The sequence below is a fragment of the Asparagus officinalis genome, chromosome 10, assembly GCF_001876935.1.
Source record: "Asparagus officinalis chromosome 10, Aspof.V1, whole genome shotgun sequence".
In the NCBI taxonomy this organism is placed as follows: Eukaryota; Viridiplantae; Streptophyta; class Magnoliopsida; order Asparagales; family Asparagaceae; genus Asparagus; species Asparagus officinalis.
Window position 1 is genome coordinate 4,892,642 of NC_033803.1, and position 21,712 is coordinate 4,914,353.

General features: G+C 38.3%; 2 protein-coding genes and 1 pseudogene across 5 annotated transcripts in view; all 3 read left to right on the forward strand.

Annotated features, from left to right (window-relative positions):
• LOC109825707 lies at positions 261 to 3,267 on the forward strand. Its single transcript, XM_020392580.1, has 4 exons — positions 261 to 532; positions 2,524 to 2,620; positions 2,789 to 2,843; positions 2,914 to 3,267. Exons 1-4 carry the CDS (start codon positions 386 to 388, stop codon positions 3,026 to 3,028), a joined length of 414 nt encoding a protein of 137 aa, XP_020248169.1. The 5' UTR covers positions 261 to 385; the 3' UTR covers positions 3,029 to 3,267.
• LOC109825529 lies at positions 5,354 to 7,828 on the forward strand (annotated as a pseudogene).
• The window catches only part of LOC109825706 (S-norcoclaurine synthase 1-like), an 18,116-nt gene continuing 4,335 nt past the window's right edge, over positions 7,932 to 21,712 (forward strand). Inside the window, exons 1-5 of one of the 4 annotated variants that reach the window (XR_002243079.1) lie at positions 7,932 to 8,345; positions 8,489 to 8,839; positions 13,766 to 14,013; positions 15,589 to 15,910; positions 16,365 to 16,645. Coding sequence is in view for 1 of the 4 variants with exons in the window: in XM_020392579.1 (XP_020248168.1) it covers positions 8,573 to 8,839; positions 13,766 to 14,013; positions 15,589 to 15,910; positions 16,365 to 16,610 (1,083 nt within the window). In the remaining 3 variants the exon portion in view is untranslated. Of the gene's footprint in view, positions 8,840 to 13,765; positions 14,014 to 15,588; positions 15,911 to 16,364; positions 16,742 to 21,712 lie in introns of those variants that run through there. The other 3 variants (XR_002243078.1, XR_002243080.1, XM_020392579.1) reach the window with 3 other exon arrangements.

The window sequence follows — 21,712 nt, forward strand, 5'->3', positions numbered from 1 at the left end:
AAATATGGGTTTTTTTGTATACATAATTCTTAAATCATGCATATTTGCAAAAAACTACCTTGAACATCAAGTAGGAAGAAGGGGGAAAAACACCCAAATTGACTAATCATGGACTTTAATAGATTAATTTCTAACTGCAAATATCAAACAACGGTCAAACATTTACTCATAATATCCAACAAAGTTCATGAAAATTCCAAGGTTGATTATTTGAGGATAATTATGCTGATGTCGAGTTTTTGGTGTAGTTCTGCAAATAGACATAAGGGGTATGTACACATGAAACAATTAGATTTTTATTCAAGGTTCTCCGCGCAAAAAGTGATCCTCTAGAGCCTATCTCTCCTTCGCCGGAGCACATTCGCACTGATCAGACGCCAAGTCCATGTCCGCTACCGCTGCGCTCCCCGTGCCGGCGCGAAATATCGGCCCCGTGTCGGCTTCCTTTATCCCTCGCAGCGGCGGCAGAGGCGGTGGCGGCGGCTCCTCTCATTTCTGCCTCTCTAAACCCTCGTGGATCGTCAAGAGCGAGGTAACAAAAGAAAAACCCTTTTTTTTCCTTAAAAACCCCTCTTTTAGTTAGGGTTTTGACATGGAGACTTTTGAGTAGAGCATACTATGAAGAAATTCATCATAGACTTCTGTATTCAAGCTCAAAGGATGTAATTGAAGTGAAGCAAGTGCCAATTTAGACCAATGATTTTAGTGACAAATCATAACTTCTAGAAAATTTCTTTTTATTCTTGATGCACCCTGTGGTTAAAACAGTAACTTCTTCTTGATGATGTCCTTGCTTCATTATTTGTGCCAACGTTGTGTTATCGAGGTTATTGATGGCGGATAGGGTCACGTATTGACGAGGCACAACTAAGGCTATTTGGGGCTATTGCAGCAAAAAGCGCAGTCCAATAGCGGCCTAATTTACATATGTATAAATATAAAAAAAAAAAAAAAATCTAAAAATGCATATTTGATGATTTAAAGAGATCCTAAGCATGAAATGGACATGTAACTATTGCATAATCAAGAGGAATGGAGTCGAAGAGTAATTGTCTTCGAGTCGATGAACTGAGTGGTGAGAGGAATGAAATAGGAGCTCACGGTGAGAGGAGGTGTTGTGGCAGTAAGAGGAGTGCTGAGGGAGTGTTGGAGGCTGTTGGAGTTGGCAAGAAGACTTCGAAAGTCGCGAGAGGCAGCGGGAGATAGTGGGATGCAGTGGGAGGCAACAACCTTTTTGGTAGCTAGGGTTTTGATGGGTTGGACCATAAGGGGACTCAGGAGAAAAAAACACGATCAGTAATGACTTAAGACATCGAATCTTGCAGGTGTGGTTCGAGTGTAATTATAAAAATAAACATGAAACAACATTTAAATAGCGATCAAAAAGCGAATTTTACCTATGATAGCTCACTATTCATCTATATGGCGTGCTATTGGCCACTTTTGCGAACGAAAAGTGCATACTTCGCAATATGTCACTGCTATTGAGTGATATCATTGCGGAGCGGGCTGCTAACGCTATTGTGACGCTATTGACTGCTATTTATAACAATGTGTGTTATGTATTCTTTTTTGGGGATTTATCGCTGCTAGTAGCTTTTTAGAGCTCAAAAACTACAACTTACCGACCATGGACTGGTCCAGACTTCACGCATACTGTTTTGGGTGATGACCTTAATACTACTAAGGATACATTGGATGTCTTCAATGGTTTAGTGACGAATCAGTTTGTATGTCATTATTATTTGCACGTGTTGGATGTTTATGAGTTGATCCTTTGGTGGGTGGGGGCTAAGTTCTTAGGTTTTTTGCCCCAAATCGAAATTGAAAATGAGGTTCAGAGGCGAATGCAGCGAAGACGCCCTGGCTTTTCAGTGGAAAGGGGAGAATAAAGAAAAGGAATAAAATTTTAAGTAAAGTTAAAGGTTCGGAACCTTTTATCTTCTTTTATTCACAATGATGGGAAGAAATATAAAATAAACGTGTCCATCCTTCATAAATGGGAACAAGGATTATTCAAGTTTTGCATGATATCAAATAGAAGACAAAGAAAAAAGAGCACGAGATGTTTATGTTACCATTGTATGGGAAGGTAAGAGAAACCGAGCAATGGCTGATAACATGCATAGTCATATAATTGTTCTATTTTTTGACATTTTTATTGTTAATACTGTTAGATGGCATACTTATACACAAGTAACTTGAAAAATCAAAAGGATTAATGAGGCAAGATAAGAACCTGGAGTAGCTGCGTCCTCTTAGTCTTTATGCCGGAGTTCGTTCTATTTCTACAGTGGATCAGCTCCAGTAGTGTTTAATAAATCTTATCCTGTCTATATGCACATGCTGGGTTGGAAAATTTGTGAATGTTGTATGCGGAAAAAAAAATCTATTTCTTTTAAGACTGGGTGTTCTGTCTTCTTCCCTACTCTACTGAATTCTGTCTTCTTCCCTACTCTACTGAATTCTGTCTTCTTCCTACTATATTGAATTCTGATGTTGTAAGGCTATTATCTGTTGCAGTCCAATGTTCGGCTAGAGAAATTTAGAAAACCGGATCCACCTTGTGTAGTCTGCGATGGAAGTGGAAGAGTAGACTGCCACCATTGTCGAGGAAGAGGTTCCCTCAGTTCCTAAGTCTCTCAAGTGAATTAAAGAAAATTTCCTATTCTATATTCATCAGTACATACGTATATTTGTTTTAAAAATAGGGGTATTAAGGACTCGTAGTTACCTGTTTCAATATTGTATTTTAATCGGATCTGTAACTTATGCTTTCCTTTTGTAGGAAGGACCAACTGTGTCCATCTAGTTTTGCTTCCCGAAGGAGAATGGCCAAAATGGTGAGAAACCTATATTGTGAAAATTGTTTGCTCCTTCGTCAGTTGTGATAAACAAGCTGACCTCTGGCAGGTGCAAGGTTTGTGGTGGAAGCGGACTTGGTTATTGCAACCGATGTCTAGGGACAGGAGAATACAGAGATATTATGGGCTTCCACTTTATGAAAATGAACACCAATCGATCATGACATTTGTGAAAGAAAAGGGTCCTATTAAGGAATGGAGGTTGGGGGCTCACGTGAAATGCTGGGAAGAGAAACGAGCAATACAATTTTATTTTCTTATGATCATGGTAGCTCCAATCAACACTACTGTTCTATAATTCAGAAATGCAGATGTACGGTTTTGCAATAATTACCTGGGTCACAAAAATTGTGTCATAGTGAACAAATTTCTCTATAATTGGTTAAATGCTTCTGTTTTGGAATTTTCTGCTGTTGTTTATACTGTTAAAGTACAAACTTTGAAAATATATGTTCTTCACTGATCGGTATGAAGACTAAGAGATCACATGACATTCATGAAGGTGCTAAGAATGGATTGCCATCCATGATGCCTAAGACCTAACTAGTACTTAAAATTTCTTCTTTGTTTTGCATGTTCATAGCATCAATAGCACTTATCTAACTCCCATCTAATTGCAGAACTGTATTCATTTCTGGGATTTGTTAGAAATTCCAGTAAGGGAACAAAAAGAATAGCAGGAAGCCCCAATGCTGAGAGTAGTTTTCATGATAGTCATTAGCCATTACAGTTCTTGTCATTTTTACATGATAAAATACCAAAGTGTGTAAGATCCTGTCAACATTCTGTTATATGTCCTTCATAGTTAGCCTACCATCATGCAATGCTATCTGTTGTTTCACAAGATATATTTTTTGGACCTGATTGCAACTGAGACTTCTACCAACTTGTTCTCTGACATTTCTCTAATCACTTTGTTATATTTGGTTGTTGGCCAATAGGTAATATTTTAAAGATGATTGTTCATTTGTTCAGAAGGCTTCACATGGAACACTTTGATGAGTCTACACACTGGCCTGCAACTATGTAGGCAGAACTTTGTAACTTATTGTGAACCGACTGACTAATCCTTGTCTGATCTGACCTGATGGGCTGCAGTGGCGTAGCCAGGAATTTTTTTTGCTCTGGGCAAAAAATCGCTGGGCTACGCCACTGCCAGACTACCTCCATCACCAGCGTCCTCCTTGGTTTCCACACGAAGGCGAGCAACATGAGGATGGTGATCCAGGTCACCACCGTGGCCGGAACAGCGACAGAGAGGGCGGCGCCCATGGAGGGGAGGCCGAAGACGCCGCCGTAGAGGACGGAGGCGTAGAGGGCCGGCCAACCGGCGGAGAAGTAGGAGCTGGGGCGTAGAGGGCCGGCCACTTTCTTGCCCTGGGCAGCTGCCCAGGGCAAGAGTACCCTGGCTACGCCCCTGATGGGCTGTGGACTAGGGTTGTGATTGGTTCAGTTCATTGTGGAGGTCTAATTCTCACAGGTCAATTTCCTGATTTCTTCAGACATTCTAAAGATTAGACTTTTGAGCTCGGTCTGATTTCTTATCTCAAAAGTTTAATCTTGAAATGACATTATTTTTCTTCTAAAAAAATCAGGAGGGTGTTGAAAACAGCAGCACAAAACGGCGTTTAAGTCGACCACTTACGCATTTTGGGGACTTAGCTGCTATCCGCCTGGGAAAAAAAAACTCCTGAAAAGGCGGCCACAACACATAAATAGGCCCAAAAGTGGTCTCTAAACCTGAAATCAGCCACCAAAAGCTTTCACCTTTGATAATTTATATTAATTTATTTAACTTTTTTTATCAGATATCTCTGAAGGGATAAAATCCGGTATCTGATTATAGTCCACTATATTTGAGTTTATCACATTACGTGTGTATAGTTTTTTGTTAAGATTGTGTGATTAGGTCTAGGTATTTGTTACACATCTATTTCATGTTTAGAATATCTTTAAACACCACAGACATTTGTAGAAAAATTTTCCCTTCAATTTTTGTTTGTTTTATAATTTTCAGATTTTTTTTTTTTTAAATTTGTCCCTACTTAAGAAATAAAAAAAAAAATTTGTCTTGAGCTTTTATCCGCTTAAGCCTCAAAAGACTAAGCAGTATTTGCTGCTTCGCTCCGCTTTCCACAACCTTCAGGTGACATAATGTTCTTTTACCTTTCTCATTTTAAATACTTACTTGGATTACTATCATGGGAGTTGGTGAGTTGCTATCAAGTCCACGTGTCAAAATATGATTTTTCTAGAGCACAAGAAGTTCCTACTATTGGGGTTGTAGAGGATCAGGAGCCTGTTGTTGATGCCCAATATGATTGCTTTAAGCTAATTTGACATGTATATGTTTTAGATAGCTATCTAAAAGAGGCAAAGGGCAGGTCAAAGGAATAGCAAGTGGCAATGGATGCAGAAAATCACTGCAAGAGGCAAACTGATTTGGGAGGGTCCATCAAAGTGGACAACGTTCAGGCTCTTGCTGGTGATTAGAAAAACTTGAAGCTGAGAAGCTTGAGAGGTATACTTGGCCTGACATAAAAAAGGATCCTACCGTTGATGATGAGGGTATCCCTGTCATAGATATGCAAAGGCTATTGGATGCAAATTTCTCAGATGAAGAGGCCTGTAAGCTCAAATTTGCTTGCGAAGAGTGGGGGTTTTTCCAAGTTAGTGTTATACTCTTGTTCGAATTACTACTCATTTAGTTCATTCATTCACTGCCTGAATTGGTGGCATTCTAAGGTTTAAAAGTCACATTTTTTGTGGAAAAAAACTAGAAATTTGAAAGGTATAGTGGATAGTGATAGTATTAAAACATTGGAGTGCACTTTGAATCTTTTATACTGATTTATACCATTAGTCAAGGAAATTGAGATCAACTAATGGGTTGCTTATATTTGACTATTTACTTGGCAATACTTTAGCATTTTTTTTTTCCAATTATACTCACGCTACTGATGCATCCAAGCCTAATGCTTGAAAGTGCTCAATTTTTTGGAGATCTAGACTCATAAATGGTAACCAAAATTTCCAACTTATCTCTTTGACTTACTGATGGATGAGAATGCAACATGATTGGTATCATTATGCGAGAAAAAGATCCTTTCCAAGGATTCAAACCCTGTAACTTACCCTTTTTCATTCTCAAATTCCCCCTACAACCAAGTGAGCTTAATAGAGCAAGCAATTAGGATCAGATAAGTACTTCTAGAATTTAATTCATCTCTTAAGATTTTGCTTTACACTGAACTACTCAAGAGCCGGGCTATGGACAAGCCTTTGTTATTTCAGAGGAGCAAAAACTTGATTGGGGAGACATGCTTTTCCTCCTCACTCTACCCCAGAATTATAGGAATATGAAATTGTGGCCTACTCATCCTCCCACTTTCAGGTAAAAGAATTTTCAATTTCCCCTTTCCAGTTGAGAATTATGCGTAGAATCTAATTATCATTGGATAAATCCTGTTCAATTTCAACTTGACATCGGTATTTATTCATCAGAGATTTTTGTCACCCTAGTGGTCCTTAATGTTAGATATTACTTAACCATCCATCAGAGGCGGTATCATATCCTTGAAAACTAATATGGTCTGAAGTCTCTGTTCATTTATGGAAGAAACTGATGCATACAGGTAGGTATCATATTTTTGAATGGGTTAGTCACGTATTACTCCCAGAATTTTTTATTAGCCCAAATGAAGCTACTATGACGTGTATGTTCAACACCTGTAAGAGAACAGCGGTTTTCTCTGCAACAATGACATATTAGGGGATCTTTTTGCAACACATTGGCCATCATGTGACATCCATATGCTTTCATTTTAAGCTCTCATTTACAAATGACAAGTACACCAAAACCATAGTCTAATGATCGATGAACTTCTAGTAATCAAGGAAACAAGTTTCTTGTTCTACTCAAGTATTTGATGTTCACAGGGAGACAATTGATAAGTACTCATTGGAAGTAAGGAGAATTGCACATTGCATCTTGGGATTCATGGGGAAGAACGTGGGGAGTTGTATACGATTGACTCATCAATATCTTCAAGGAGCCACAATCAGCAAGAATAAACTACTATCCACCATGCCCAACTTCTGAGAAGGTGTTTGGTCTCTCCCCTCTCGCTGATGCCACAGGCTTGACGTTGCTCCTTCAAGTCAATGATGTGCAAGGATTGCAAATTCGAGAAATAGAGGTTGGAGCTCTGTAAAACCTATTCCTGGTGTTTTTGTTGTCAATATTGGCGATATGCTCGAGGTAATAATAAAATTTGGTGCTCTTTAGTGAAAATTGTGGCTATATGTTTAAGCTGTAAAAAAAGAGGGGGAAAAGTGACAATGTCATGCTGAAAATCGTGTCCTTGATTAATTTGAACTGGGGTTTAATTGCGGATAGAACCTGTGCATTTTCACTGTTTTGAACTTACTACCCTCTGGTTTTATTGTTGCAGGTAACCCTCCAAGTGAATTCTTTTCTACTCTTTTACTCTCAAAGAAAGAGAATCTTGCTTTAAAACTGTGCTTGATTACAAATATATCCAATGTATCTGCTTTAAAATTTGCGTGCATCTATTTAATATATATTTGATCTTGTCTGCAGATTTATACGAATGGGAAATACAAGAGTATTGGGCATAGAGCTGTCGTACATTCAGAAAAAGAGCGCATATCGATTGCTGCTTTCCACAAACCAAAGTTTGGGGAACTCATAAGCCCAATTCCTGAACTTGTGAAAGATGGTAGAGAGTTTTACTGGACGGTGAGTGTTGAGGATTTTCTGAGGCTCTATATTTCTAGTAAGCTTGATGGAAAGAGCCGGTTAGATTGTCTGCAGTTGAATACATGAAGGAAAACCGCAAGAGGATTGTCCTAAAGTTGCTATCAACTCACATGAAACTGTAACAAGTGACAATTGATAAATGTCTCAAATACTCTGAATAATTTAAGCACTATTTGCATTATACCTCATGGTCCTTTAGAACACAAGGTGGTAAAATATAGATCTTCGTCTCTCGTTCCCTCATATGATAATAATCCAAACCCAATTACCAAAACATGCGATGAAACCCTTGAAGGGAATCAATATTATTCCTGTTTTCTCTAGTACCATCTTTGGTTGGTGGCCAATGTAATTCAATATCTTAAAGATTTTTCAGGGTGCTTCACAGAGAAAACTAATGGTGAGGCTGCATACAGGCCTGCAGCTTTGCAGGTAGTCGTTTCGTATTTATCACTAATCTACTAACTAATCCTTGTGCTCTGGATTAGGATTTATGAATTGGTTTAGTTCAGTGCTAATCCAATGCAAGGAAATTGTGAAGGTCTAATTCTCATAGGCGGGCAACTTTATTATTCCTTATTTGTTTAGTCATTCTAAAGATTAGATTATTGAGCTCACTTTGATTTTTATAGAAAGCGAAATCTGGAGTTGGACTTTATTTTGTTTCTAGAGAAATCACGTCGCACGTTTTCTTCCTGGTACACCTTTCTCTTTTAAAATTCTTCTGGATTACTATAATGGCAAGTGGTCAGTCACTATCGAATCCACATATCAAAATATGATTGGTTAAAGGTCAGGAGCCTGTTGTTAATGCTCCAGTAGTCTTGATGGTTGCTTTTAGGTTATTTGATGTGTACACATTTAGAATTTTATATAGCTATTCAAACAAGAAACCAAGGCCAGGCGAAAAGAAGAACCATCTGCAATGGATGCAGAGAATTACCGCGGGAAGCAAAGCGAGCTGGGAGGGTCCATGAAAGTGGACAACGTCCAAGCTCTTGTTGCTGCTGATCCGAAAAATTTGAAGGCTGAGATTCTTGAGAGGTATGTTCGGCCTGAGATGGAAGAGGATGCTTTTAATGATGATGAGGATATTCCTGTGATAGATATGCAAAGATTATCAGATCCCAAGTTCTCAGATGAAGAGGCCAGTAAGCTCAAGTTTGCTTGCGAAGAGTGGGGATTTTTCCAGGTTAGTATCATGTTATTATTTCGACTTTACTAATTTAGTTAGTTGTTTATCCATTGATTGATTCGTATTATGCTACAAGATTATGTAGAATTGGCGAAGAAATTGGAGAAGAACAGGTTTCGGAAACAGGGAAACGTTTTTGGTGATGTTCGGTCGACCGTGAGGCTAGGCCGGTCGACCGAAAACGTGCACAGCTCAGAGTTTGATTCTGGACTTGGTGCGGTCGACCGCGGAGGTCGACCGCCAAACCCTGTAATCGATTCTGAGGCTCTGGAGTTGGTTGCGGTCGACCGCTGCAGTCGACCGCCAAACCCTGTATTGATTTTCTGGGTTCTCTCGTTTGTCGCGGTCGATCATATATCGGGTTAAGTCCATATTTGAGTTTCCTGTTCTGATTTGGTTTTGAGTTTGATATAAATACCAAACACGATTCAGGGTTTTGGGAGAGCAGTATAGGGGATATTTGGAGCACCGAAAAGATATAATTTTTAGAGCTATTGGTTAGGGTTTTGTTTGAGAGATTAAGAGCTTTGTTGGTGAGATTAATTGGTGAGTTTAAGTGATTTGTAATCTCAGTTTGTACTATTCTTCTCTATTAGTGAAAACTCATCCATTTTTTGCCCGGTGGACGTAGACAACTTGCCGAACCACATAAAATTCGTTTGTGTTTATGCCGTTATTTTGGTTTGTTTGGCTTTCTCTCTCGGCGTTTGTTTTGGTTCCTCGAAGCTCAACAATTGGCTTCCTCACACAACAAGTGGTATCAGAGCACAACAAGTGGTATCAGAGCTCGGGCTATGCTTGGGCTAATTGGAGGAGTAGATCACTGTGGAAGTTCGTCTAGGGTTTCGATTGATGATAAATGTGGGATTTTTACTTTTGTGGATCTTGTCTACCGTCGTGTGGGGGTGAGATATTTCGGAGGTTCTTGTTAGGATTCACTTGGAGGTAAAAATCCCTCTTTTCAGTTTGGATCTATTCTTCGTTTGTTCCGCATTGATTTAGTGGTGATTTGAAAAAGATGGCCGAGAAAAAAAGGAGTTATGGAGGGTACTTCCGACGTAAAGACCGTCCAAAGTTTGAATATCTACTCTATGAAGATAGACGTGAAGAAGTTTAATGGCACAAAAAATTTTGGTCTTTGGAAATGCGAAGTCTTAGATGCGTTTAACGCGTAAAATTTGTAAGATACATTGGAGTTGGACGGAAAACCGGACGACATTGAGGAAAATATTTGAAAAAAGATGAATCGAATGGTGTGTGGTGTGAATAGGTCTTGTCTTACCCAAGATCTAAAATATGATGTGATCAATCGACTTTGGCTAAGAAGATTTGAGAGATCCTAGAGAGCAAATATTTGACGAAGAGTGTGAAAACTCGTTTGCATTTGAATATAAGGCTTTATCACTTCCAATTGAAAAAAGGGATCTCCATTGGTGATCACATGAACCACTATATGAAGCATCTTACGGATTTGACGAATGTAGATATGATGATTAAAGATGAGGACAATGCGTTGTTATTGTTGAGTTCTTTGTCCGACGAGGAATATGAGACATTCGTTCTTACTCTTATTAATGGGGAAATATCTTTTTCGTATACCAAGATCACCGCTGCATTTATGAATTATCAGCTTCAGAAGAAGGATAGGGAGACTTCTATTGAGCCAGTAGCGGGGGCATTGATCGCAAGAGCAAAGAGTCCAAATCGATGTTGGAGGTCGCAGTCTAGAGGGGCACATCCTGCAGTTGGTTAGGAATCAGTGTATTTTTTGTAAAGATGATGGACATTAGAAAGCTGAATGTCCAAAGTTAACAGATCAAGCCAGGAAGAATAAAGGGAAAGCAATTCAAGCTTCAGAGATGAATGTTACTAAGGCTAGTGATGACAATTCAGATTTGGATTCTTCGGGCTATTCGTGCCTTACATTACCATTAGTTTGTGTTACCGACTCTACATAGTGGATGCTAGATTCGTGTGCTTCTTACCATATTTTTCTTAGGAGGGATTGGTTCTCTAGTTTTCAGGAGTTAGAAAGAGAGGATGTCGTTCTTATAGGTAATGATCATGAATGTCCTATTGGTGGTATTGGTACCGTTCGTATTAGGATGTCTGACGGGGTGATTCGGGAGTTGGATGAAGTAAGGTTCGTTCCGCAGTTGAAGAAGAATATTACACTTTGAGTTTTAGAGGCAGCAGTCTATAGGGTGACCTTAGAGGATGCATCTCTGAAGATTACATTTGGGTCCATGATTGTGATGAAGGGCGTCAGGAGGAAGAATTTGTACTATTTGATTGGGAGCACGGTGATTGGTAGAGAGCTGACGACTTCTTTGGATTTGGTTAGACTGTGACGTTTATTGATGCTGGGATATTTGATTGTTGATGATGTGCATGGATTGTTGAGGAGTGCTTTGACCTGCAGATTGAAGTCCTGTGAGCACATTGGTATGAGTAAGAAGACCGAGGTGGAGTTTGGCATTTCTATTCACCGAGCGAATGGTCTTCTAGGTGATGTTCATTCAGGCATTTGGGGGCCTTGCAATGAGGCATCATTGGGAGGTAATAGGTATTTGGTTTCCTGTGTAGGTGACTGTTTTAGGTATTTGTGGGTTGCAACCAAGTCTCTTGGTGTGAAGTCCTAGTAAACAATAGGTGGAAGAAGTGTATTGATAGAAAGGTAATACGTTGTTCTGATTTTGGTAGAAGTTCTTTTCTACATTTATGCCGAGCTCATGATAGTTTGAGACATTTTATTGGACAAGATACATTGAGGCGACGAGATGAGGTGACAGATTTGATGAGTCATTCCTTGTTGGAGGAGAATCAGTGTTTGATGTTGAGCATTGGTTTGCAGAGGAGTTATGGTGTTGAGGCTTTGACATATTGGAGCCATCTTATTCATAGGTTGCTGACTGTTGCGTTTGAAGTATTTGGATCTGGTGAAGCTGCTTTAGATTTTTGGTTGCTCGGATATTTGGTTGCCCAGCATATGGTCACATCGATGATGTGAGATTTGATCTGAGTGTACATTTGGGACTCAGAGCCATGTTTGGTTATCAGTTGTTGGACTCTGATTTTGTTCTGAGCAGGTATGTCATATTTGACTCTTGGTAGACGGAGAATGTTGATCAAATCGTTAGGATATCGTAGCAGGTGGAGAGTGATGCTACTCCACGTTAGGTGAAGATTACTCCACGTTCTTCAGATCATTCTGTATCGTTTGAGATTCCAGCTGAGGTGACACAGATTGGGGATCGTGTTGATTTGGATACAGATGACGAGTTAGTTGATTTGAGTGCAGCTGATGGACACAGTTTGGATTTGGCTATGGCTGTTGGTTCACCTCAGGTGGAGGTGTTTAGTTTGTTTTATTTTGGGACCATTGGAAAAGTTATCTGTTGCAGATTTGTTGGTGATGTTGGAGAATGGTTGAAAACTCTTCTCGTTGATTGAGGGCCTTTGGAGGTTATTTGGTGAGTTGATATCGACATTTAGAGATTGCTCGCATTCTCATTTGGGTTCCCGACTTGTTGTGGATTGAGTCCGTTGTAGTGGTTTTGTTCCACTTTGCTATGAAGCATGGACATGCATAACATGAAGCCGTGTCGTGTCGTGTCCGTATCGGACACACGTGTCGAACACACGTATCCTATGTATTTTTTAGGATTTACCTTGTGTTGGCGTGTCGGATGGCCGTGTCGGATCTGTGTCCGTGCTACATAGCCACTTTGTACTGGACGCAACAAGTGAGACATTTGGTTTGTATTGGTGTCGGTTCAGTTTTGAGAAATATTCGCCGATGTGGAGAATTGTAGAATTGGCAAAGAAATTGAAGAAGAACATGTTTTGGAAGCATGAAAACATTTTTGGTGATGTTCAGTCTATCGCGAGGCTAGGCCGGTCGACCGAAAACGTGCACAGCTCAGGGTTTGATTCTAGACTTGGTGCGGTCGATCGCGGCGGTCGACCGCCAAACATTGTAATCGATTTTGAAGCTCCGGAGTTGGTTGCGGTTGACCGTTGCAGTCGACCGCCAAACTCTGTATTGATTTTCTGGGTTCTGTCATTTGTCGCGGTCGACCGCGTATCGGGGATATTTGAGCACATAAAAGAGGCATTTTTTGGAGCTATTGGTTAGGGTTCTGTTTGAGAGATTAAAAGCTTTGTTGGTGAGATTAATTGGTGAGTTTGAGTGATTTGTAATCTCAGTTTGTACTCTTCTTCTCTATTAGTGAAAACACCATCCCCTTTTTGCTTTGTGGACGTAGGCAACTTGCCGAACCACGTAAAATTCGTTTGTTTGTGTTTGTGCCATTATTTTGGTTTGTTTGGCTTTCTCTCTCGGCGTTTGTTTTGGTTCCTCGAAGGACAACAATTGGCTTCCGCGCACAACAGTTTATAGTTGCAATTTCCTTGTTGAAATTGAAAAACTTGAAAGGATAGTGGATATTGATATTTGTTAAAAATTGTGTTACAATTCAAGTTAATCTGTCCGTGAAATTGTGATAAACTTGAAGGATATTTGCAGTTTGACTTTTACTAGGTGAAATTCTCTTTCTTTCTTTTGTTTTTTCCCCCATTAACTCTCCGAAATCACGCCCAGTCCCAATGCACTAAGATGCTCAAACTCTTTATATGAATAGATTCATAACATGCAACCCATTCTCTTTGAATCGGTGAGAAAAGATGAGGATGCAGCATGATTGCTATCTGAAATATAGGTGCTTGGGATGCCCTTTTCAAGTATTCAGACCATGAACTTCCACTCTCTTATTCTCTCTATAAACCAATTGAACGCTATCAGAATAAGTGACTAGGATTATTGCAAATATTTCAGTTCATCTCTCTGAACTTTATTTACAGCCTGACTATTTTATGACTCTAGGTATGCGATAGATATGACATATGGATTCTATTTTGTAGTTTGTAAACCATGACATATCTGAAGAGCTGATTGAGAAAGTGAAGGCTGACGTTGAGGAGTTCTTTCAACTTCCGTTAGATGTTAAAGAGGCATGCGCTCAAGAATCGGGAAATCTTGAAGGCTATGGCCAAGCCTTTGTTGTTTCAGAGGAGCAGAAACTTGACTGGGGAGACATGCTTTTCCTCTTCACTTTGCCACAGAATTATAGGAATTTGAAGTTCTGGCCTACTCATCCTCCCACTTTCAGGTAAGTAAACTTCTGTTTTCGCTCCCTTTTGTTTAAAGAGGTTTTTGTGTATATAATTATGTACCCCATAATCCATAGGTATTTTGAAACTACGCCTCCCGAAATCTCTGTGCCGCCCCCGCCCCCCCCTCCGAATCGTTAAACTTCATACAAAACATATGTACCAAATTGACAAGCTTTAATTGGCTAATTTGTAACTGCAATGTAAAATTATCAACAAAATAGTCAAATTTCTACGTGCTAATCCAATTAAGTTAGTTATGTTGATCTGGGGGATATTTATTTTCCAATGAGATTATTTGGAGGATAGTTGTGACATCCCAAATGTTTAGTCTCACATCGGTGGGCGAATAAGTGTTTGAGTGGTTTATATAGATTTGTGGGTCCAATGACTTACATCACGCCAACGGGCCCGCGTGCCCGGGGTATGGCAATAGTTTTGTGAATAGTGAGATTTGGAGGGCAACTTCACAAATAGATTTAAGGGGGTGTGTGTGTGTGTGTATGGGTCAGGTCACCGATCACAGTTAGCAAGAATATAATAGACAAACTTAGAACAAAATGATTCATATCATAAAAGAAATATTATTCAAGAACACACACATATATATATAATATATAATTTATATAATAATATATATATATATAAATATAAGATATATAATTTATATTAATTATACATATATTATATATATAAATGAGATTAGGTATCCTTGGTCAATAGGAGGGGGTATTTCCTCCTTATGACGACTCTAAAATCACATGATTTTTGAGCGAGCATTGTGGATGATCCGTTTCCGTTGAAAACTTGAATTACATATTCTAAAACGCCCACCCAAGTTTGGGGTGAACCCGCGTGCGTTTGAAACAGCCTTCATACACTCAGTAATCCTTTTACGGGATTTGAATGAATAGAACTTATTCGTGGCTTATGAGACGGGTCATAACGACGACGGATTCAGCGCTCAAACTTGGTGTTTGGGGTTTAGAATATGTAGATGCAAGTTCATATGGAGCGGATGGCATTCCATAATGTCGCTCCCAATCATGTGAAATTTTAGAGTGCGTCAAGGAGGAAAGTCCTTGCCATATGACAAGGGAATACCCATTATATATATATATATATATATTATATATATATATATATATATATAATATAGTATATATATAATATATAATATATAATATAATATATAGGGAAGTGTTGGCCTAAGGTGACGCCTTAGATAATCATCTAATGATGCGGTCTAAAATCACATGATTGAGCTACATTGTGAATGATCCACTCCGTTGAATATATATATATATAACTCATTTTTATGTTAATAATTGTGTAAAATCTAGTTATAAGCAAATTAACATTCCTCGCTCTTTTTTGTAGTAAGATGTACTATACGTGATCAATATTGTTTCAAGACTGTTCATTTTCGAATGAAGTAGACCACGTGCATCAACTGGTCTCTTTGTTTGAGAACCAACTGTTTTAAGACTTTACTCATTTACAAACCATAGTCCGTTATCCATGAGCAATAAAGGTAATTGGTTTGTTCTTACTCAAGTCATTGATTCTTTCAGGGAAACGATGCACAAATACTCGTTGGAAGTAAGGAGACTTGCACATTTCATCTTAGGATTTATGGGGAAGAATTTGGGACTTGAACATGATCAACTCATAAATGTTTTCAAGGAGACACAATCGCTAAGAACAAATTACTACCCACCGTGCCCAAATCCTGAGAAGGTTCTGGGTCTCTCTCCTCACTCTGATGCAGTAGGCCTGACATTGCTCCTTCAAGTCAGCGAAGTACAAGGATTGCAAATTCGGAAAAATGGCGGATGGATCTCTGTAAAACCAATTCCTGGTGCTTTCGTTGTCAATATCGGTGATTTACTTGAGGTAATAAATCAAAGTACTACATGCTTAAGTTGCTAAATAGATATTCAAGAGAGTCCTGATCCTGAAATACTTGTGCATATTTTCAGTTGGCTGTATTTTGTGGTCTTAACCTAGTACTCATGGAAATTTGTTTAGTGTATTTTTAAGCTATAAAAATGGAGAGAAAAAAAAAACAAGTTATAAATGTCATGCTTACAAGGCGGAATTTTTTGTTATTCTAGATGCATCCTACTCGCCATCCATATCGTATGGGATACTGACACGTATATTGATTATCTATGTCTAGTAGGATAAGGATAAGGATATGGATATCTTTGTAACTTCTGGTATGTTACATGTAAGGTGTCAATGTGCGATTAACCCTTTTACAGTTATATCCGATCTATCCACTTTTACGTTCGACATGCATTTTTTGTTGGTAATAACATGCGCATGTCTGATATTTTGCCTACAGATCTATACCAACGGTAAGTACAAGAGTATCGAACACAGAGCTCTGGTACACTCGGAGAAAGAACGCATATCAATGGCTGCTTTCCACACCCCAAAGTTTGGCGAGCTCATCGGCCCACTTCCTGAACTTGTGAAAGATGGCAGAGAGTTTTATAAAACTTTGAGCCTGGAGGATTTTCTGAAGCTCAGTTTTTCTAGTAAGCTTGATGGAAAGAGCTTGTTGGATCGTTTAAAGTTGAATATGTGAAGGAACACATTCAAACCGGCAAAACTATCAAATTGGTATGGTTTGTTGACCTAAGTACCAAATTAGTATATTTTCTTATTTCACCGATAACAAGGTATATTAAATGGGACATACAACTTTTCCCTTTATTATGTTCATGTTTGAAGCCGACTGTAAGCAAGAGCTTGAGCTTAAAGAATCTATCTCCAATTTCAATAGACCACACCCAATTCTAACCCTAGGAGGAAGAACAATCAATTTGATTCCCACCTTTATAAGTCTCAATTAAAAAAAAAAAAAATCTCTTTTCCACTCGAATGAATGAGCTTAACCATGTGCCACATAAGAAGCCACATCAGCATCACATGATGGGTCATGTGACATTTAGTTGCTGAAAATTTGGCTCCAAACAAAAAAATAGGCATTATTATCACCGTGTCCCATTTAATACGCGTTGTTGTTGCCGGAGAAAGAAAATATACCAAGTTGGTACTTAATGTCAATGAAATATACAAATATGGTAATTGTGTCCATGCAAAGTGTATACAATAATATATTTTTGAATTTGCTCATTTACATGTATATACGCACATCTAATGTCCGTCTAGATTACTGCGTAAAATCTAGATCATGGGTTCCAAAATATGTAATGTAATGTTCTGTAGCGTGTGATAAAACTCAGGTAATTATCCCAAACATGAACTATTGGCGGATATTGAGTTCTAAAATATGACCACTTCTATTTGGTCATGTTTCTTGAAGAAAGAATATGTAGATTGAACCCTAATTCTGAAGTTGTAGTGAGGGGTGAGGATAAAGTCCGCTCTAAATTTGTGGCTGGTAAGATCCGAACACGGATTGCTCTGAAAAGAAGGGTTAACTTAGTTAATCCATCGTGAAGGATTAAAAAAATTCTAAACCCGTTTGGATACGATAGTCAAGACAAGGGGTTAAGTTTTTTGTGTTTGGCAAATGGAGAGGGGTTAAAGAGATTAATCTCATTATTTTTTAAAAAATATACCACTTTCGCCCCTATTGAAGATTTATAAATAATTACCTCATCAAAAACAAAAAAAAAAAAATAGAAAAACTTTGGACATTCATACCTCAAGGTAATTCTTTGTTAACACAATGTATCTAAAATAATGTAACAAAGTGCAAGTAAGATAATCGAGTAAGATAATCTAATAATCTCTATTTACAATATGCAAGTAAGATAATTGAGTACTAATTTAATAATCTCTGTTAACATAATGTATCCATCATTATACAAAACAGTAAAAATATTAAATTACAAAGTGAGCAACAAAAAAATTTAGGTTCTCTCTCGTCATTAAGAAGTAGATACTCCAAGAATTAGCTTTTACAAAGAGACTGATTCCTTTAGATGTGATGATCTCATGATGCCGGCAAGCTTTGGACAAGCATCAAGGCACAGATCCATTGCCTGTTCAAAAGAAATCTAAATTAGTAGTTAGAACAAGCATCAAGGCACAGATCCATTGCCTGTTCAAAAGAAATCTAAATTAGTAGTTAGAATTTAGAATCTAGAATGTAGCTTTTATATTGTTTGAAGAATCTAAATTAGTAGTTAGAATTTAGAATCTAGAATGTAGCTTTTATATTGTTTGAAGCTTTTGTCACTTTGTTTCAAGAACTGACAAATAACAAGAACTATGATTTTCTTAAACAAGAATAAAACAAGCATACTATAATAAGGTAGTTCTTAGAAAAAAAATGCAATATTAATCCTTAATTAGGCGCTCGCGGCCATTGCAATAGAAATGAGAAATAAAATAGACTTCATGTAGCAATTAAGCAATGACCTCAAGTTTTCTTTATGCATCTATAAACATTCATACCTATATAGTGCTTATGCATCTATAAACATTTTATACTCCATAAACATTCATACCTCAAGGTAATTCTTTGAGTTCTGACGAAGTTCTTCTGCCCGGATTCTGAGTTCATCACTGCAACGCCACATAGACAGCTGAACAACAATAGTATGGCATCAATTACCTAGTTGAAAAATATTGCATCAAATAGTTCCTTATAGACAGCTGAACAACAATAGTATGGCATCAATTACCTAGTTGAAAAATATTGCATCAAATAGTTCCTTGTTTGACAAAATATATGATGACTAAGATTATGTTTTTGCCATACCTCAAAACATCAGATCTTCTATCTGAGAATAGTACAATTTTGCAGCCATCATTCTGGCCAATAAGCATACATCTCTAGTGACTTCCGAAGTCACTCTAGGATTTCCTATGTACCACATACAGACATTATCATGACATGCAAATCCATTATATATAAAACAAAAGATAAAAAAAATAATTTAACTAGAGGACCACCAAGAATAATTTAACCAAAAACGAGCGCATCCTTGAACTAGTGATCAGTATTAATCAGGTAAAAACCAACAGTTCCCTCAGTGAAGTTGTATCTGTTGATCCTAAATTGACTGGGCCAATCTTTGAATGAGTAGCCAACCAAGCCCAAACTCTCTACAATCCTGCTTGCTATCTGCACTAGAAGTTCATGGAGCTACGAAGTATAGGTCCTGATTGTTTCTCTGAAGATTGTCCAGCAAACAAAATTCGCGATTGATTGTAAGTTAAAGGTCATGTAGCAAAAGATCATTTCTCATACTAAAATTTCATATAAGGTACATGTAATCATCTCAAGTTTGGTAAATTTTGGTACAAGGAACAGAGACATCTCAAAGACACGATGCAAGTTAAAAGAGGTAGGGAAATACATGACAATGTTTATAATAAATAAATTCTGTAAGTAGTAACCCTAGAACAAATTATAACCCGAAATTGTGTTATTCGATTTTCCAGTTTTAATGCTAGACTAAAACTAAACCCAAGACGAGATGTCATCCCATATATTTAGAAAGACAAAATTTTTAAATATAGGCAATTTGAGCAATGAGATGTGCTGTTAGGCACATTCATAATCTTGTATCACAACATAATCAAGATAACCAAAAATTTGAATAATTGACAATGACAGATTAAACAAGGAGGAAGGGGGTAAAGTAAGAAAAGAAAAACTCCAAACTCAATGAGGCATATCCTCCTCAAAACAAGTGGAGTCCTCAAAGCTCATTTATTTCTATGAGTTATGACGACAGAGACAGGGAGAGGAGGCATTATTATCAATGTCAACATGGTCCTCAATTGAGTCCATTATCAAACGGTTCACAGTCATGGGGTTTTTCACTGGGAATTCACTGACATCTCAGAGACATATATGACTAATTGAGAAATTAGAAAACATGGGAATGTAAAATCTTGTGGTATGCCAAGACTCACAATGAATAAAGGACTTAGTAGTCCTGAACATGCACATCCAATTCCATCAATGCCTCATATCATATTCCACCAAACACACCTCTAAATGATCTGTAACCTTATGGTGATAGTTCAATGAGAGCAACACAAAACTCTTTCAATTTGCAGGCGGCAATGCTAACATAATAACAATTAAATAAAAACCTAGCTATCTATTAAAAAGGGCATTATCAATGAAAAAGGATGCAATGAAACCCATACACATGTATTATGTTTTACATTTATAGAAAAAGGGCATTATCAATGAAAAAGGATGCAATGAAACCCATACACATGTATTATGTTTTACATTTATAGACATAGTGAGATCAACAATGAAACTGTATGTTTTACATTTATAGACATAGTGAGATCAACAATGAAACTGTCCTCCTAAATCATGGAGCATCATTCTTAGAGGTCTGCAATGGAATCCTTTCCTCATAGCAAACCCTATACATCATCCCAATTAGCAACATAGAAGAAGAAGAAGAAATAGAAAGCTAAAACTTACAGAGACAGAGACCCATCATCGGAGAACAAGGTCTCAAGCATAGTACTGCTCCATCTGCACATCCCGCCCTATAAGTGGCACATACTCCCCACAAGTACACCTCCAAGCGACCCGCCAAGCATAGTACTGCACTATTTCATTCTCTAACCTTAGCCTCAACAGGTATCGACAAAAACCCCGAATCCAAAAGCTAGCGATCCAACATCAACACAATCAAATTGTAACAAAAAAAAAGAGCTCAGATTAAATCTAGTTGACAATCCACTGTCTCATTCACCAACTCAATCAAATAAAAAAGCCAAGAGGAGCTCAAGTTGCATCTATTTAACAATCTGCTGCCTCATTCTCTAACCCTAGCCTCAAGCGAACCGAAAAAGCCCCACAAATCCAAACCTAGAACTACAAATTCTTCAAATAAACCAAATTACAAGCAAAGTGAGCTCATCTTACACCTTGTTCCGCCTTCTTACGCGGAATAGTTAACCCTTCAATTCACGGGTTAAGTGGAGTTTTGAGGTCACGTGCGGGTTAGTTAGCCCTTTGGCTTTTTTTTCTGTTTGGCAGGCTAATGAAGGGTTAAACCACCTTAACCCTCTATTTAACCCCTTACCAAACACAGCCTTAAAGTTTTTTTTCCTATTACATGAAAACCGGTAATGCTTTGTTTGGGACTTGGCGGGGGGCGCCACGGGGCGCGCAGGGGCGGGTGAACGAGGGGTACGAAGGAAGTAAACTGGCTTGGAACTTGTTCGTCGAGACTTTTAGAAGGGAATGGACGGAAAGGGAAGTAATAAATTTTTGCATCCTCTAACTTCCGTTCTCTATAACTTAGTTAACCCCCAAATTGGGGTGTAGATGAGGTGAATTGTTGTGGAACATCATGATACAAATTCTTTTTAGTGAACTCTCAAACATGATTATTACATTTTTTTTTCTCCATTTCTTTTTTTTTTCTTTTGAATTGCTTTCCCTTCCTTTATTACCCTTTCCCTCCCGCTAGTAAACTCCCAAACATAGCATAAAGTTACAGTGAGGTTTGTGTTTTATAGTTTTATAATCTTGGCCCAAAAGGCCCGCTTAAACTCTTATCTGCTCAATAAATCCTCCGTAAAACATCAAGGTCCCGAAATTGGGCTCTTTCTTCTTCCTCATCTCGCACCAAAAAAAAAAAAAGCTGGAAGTTTTCCAAATTCGAATGCCACGTGGCCCTCCTAATGTGCTGGGTCCCCTGGGCTCCGCAGCCGCCGTGCTCCTCGGCG

What these genes read in the sequence shown, in the direction of transcription:
- LOC109825707 (XM_020392580.1), top strand. Translation starts at nt 386, where the DNA reads ATGTCCGCTACCGCTGCGCTCCCCGTGCCGGCGCGAAATATCGGCCCC. An exon ending in CGTGGATCGTCAAGAGCGAG is followed by an intron (nt 533 to 2,523) that starts GTAACAAAAGAA and finishes TATCTGTTGCAG; the next exon opens with TCCAATGTTCGGCTAGAGAA. An exon ending in GAAGGAGAATGGCCAAAATG is followed by an intron (nt 2,844 to 2,913) that starts GTGAGAAACCTA and finishes GACCTCTGGCAG; the next exon opens with GTGCAAGGTTTGTGGTGGAA.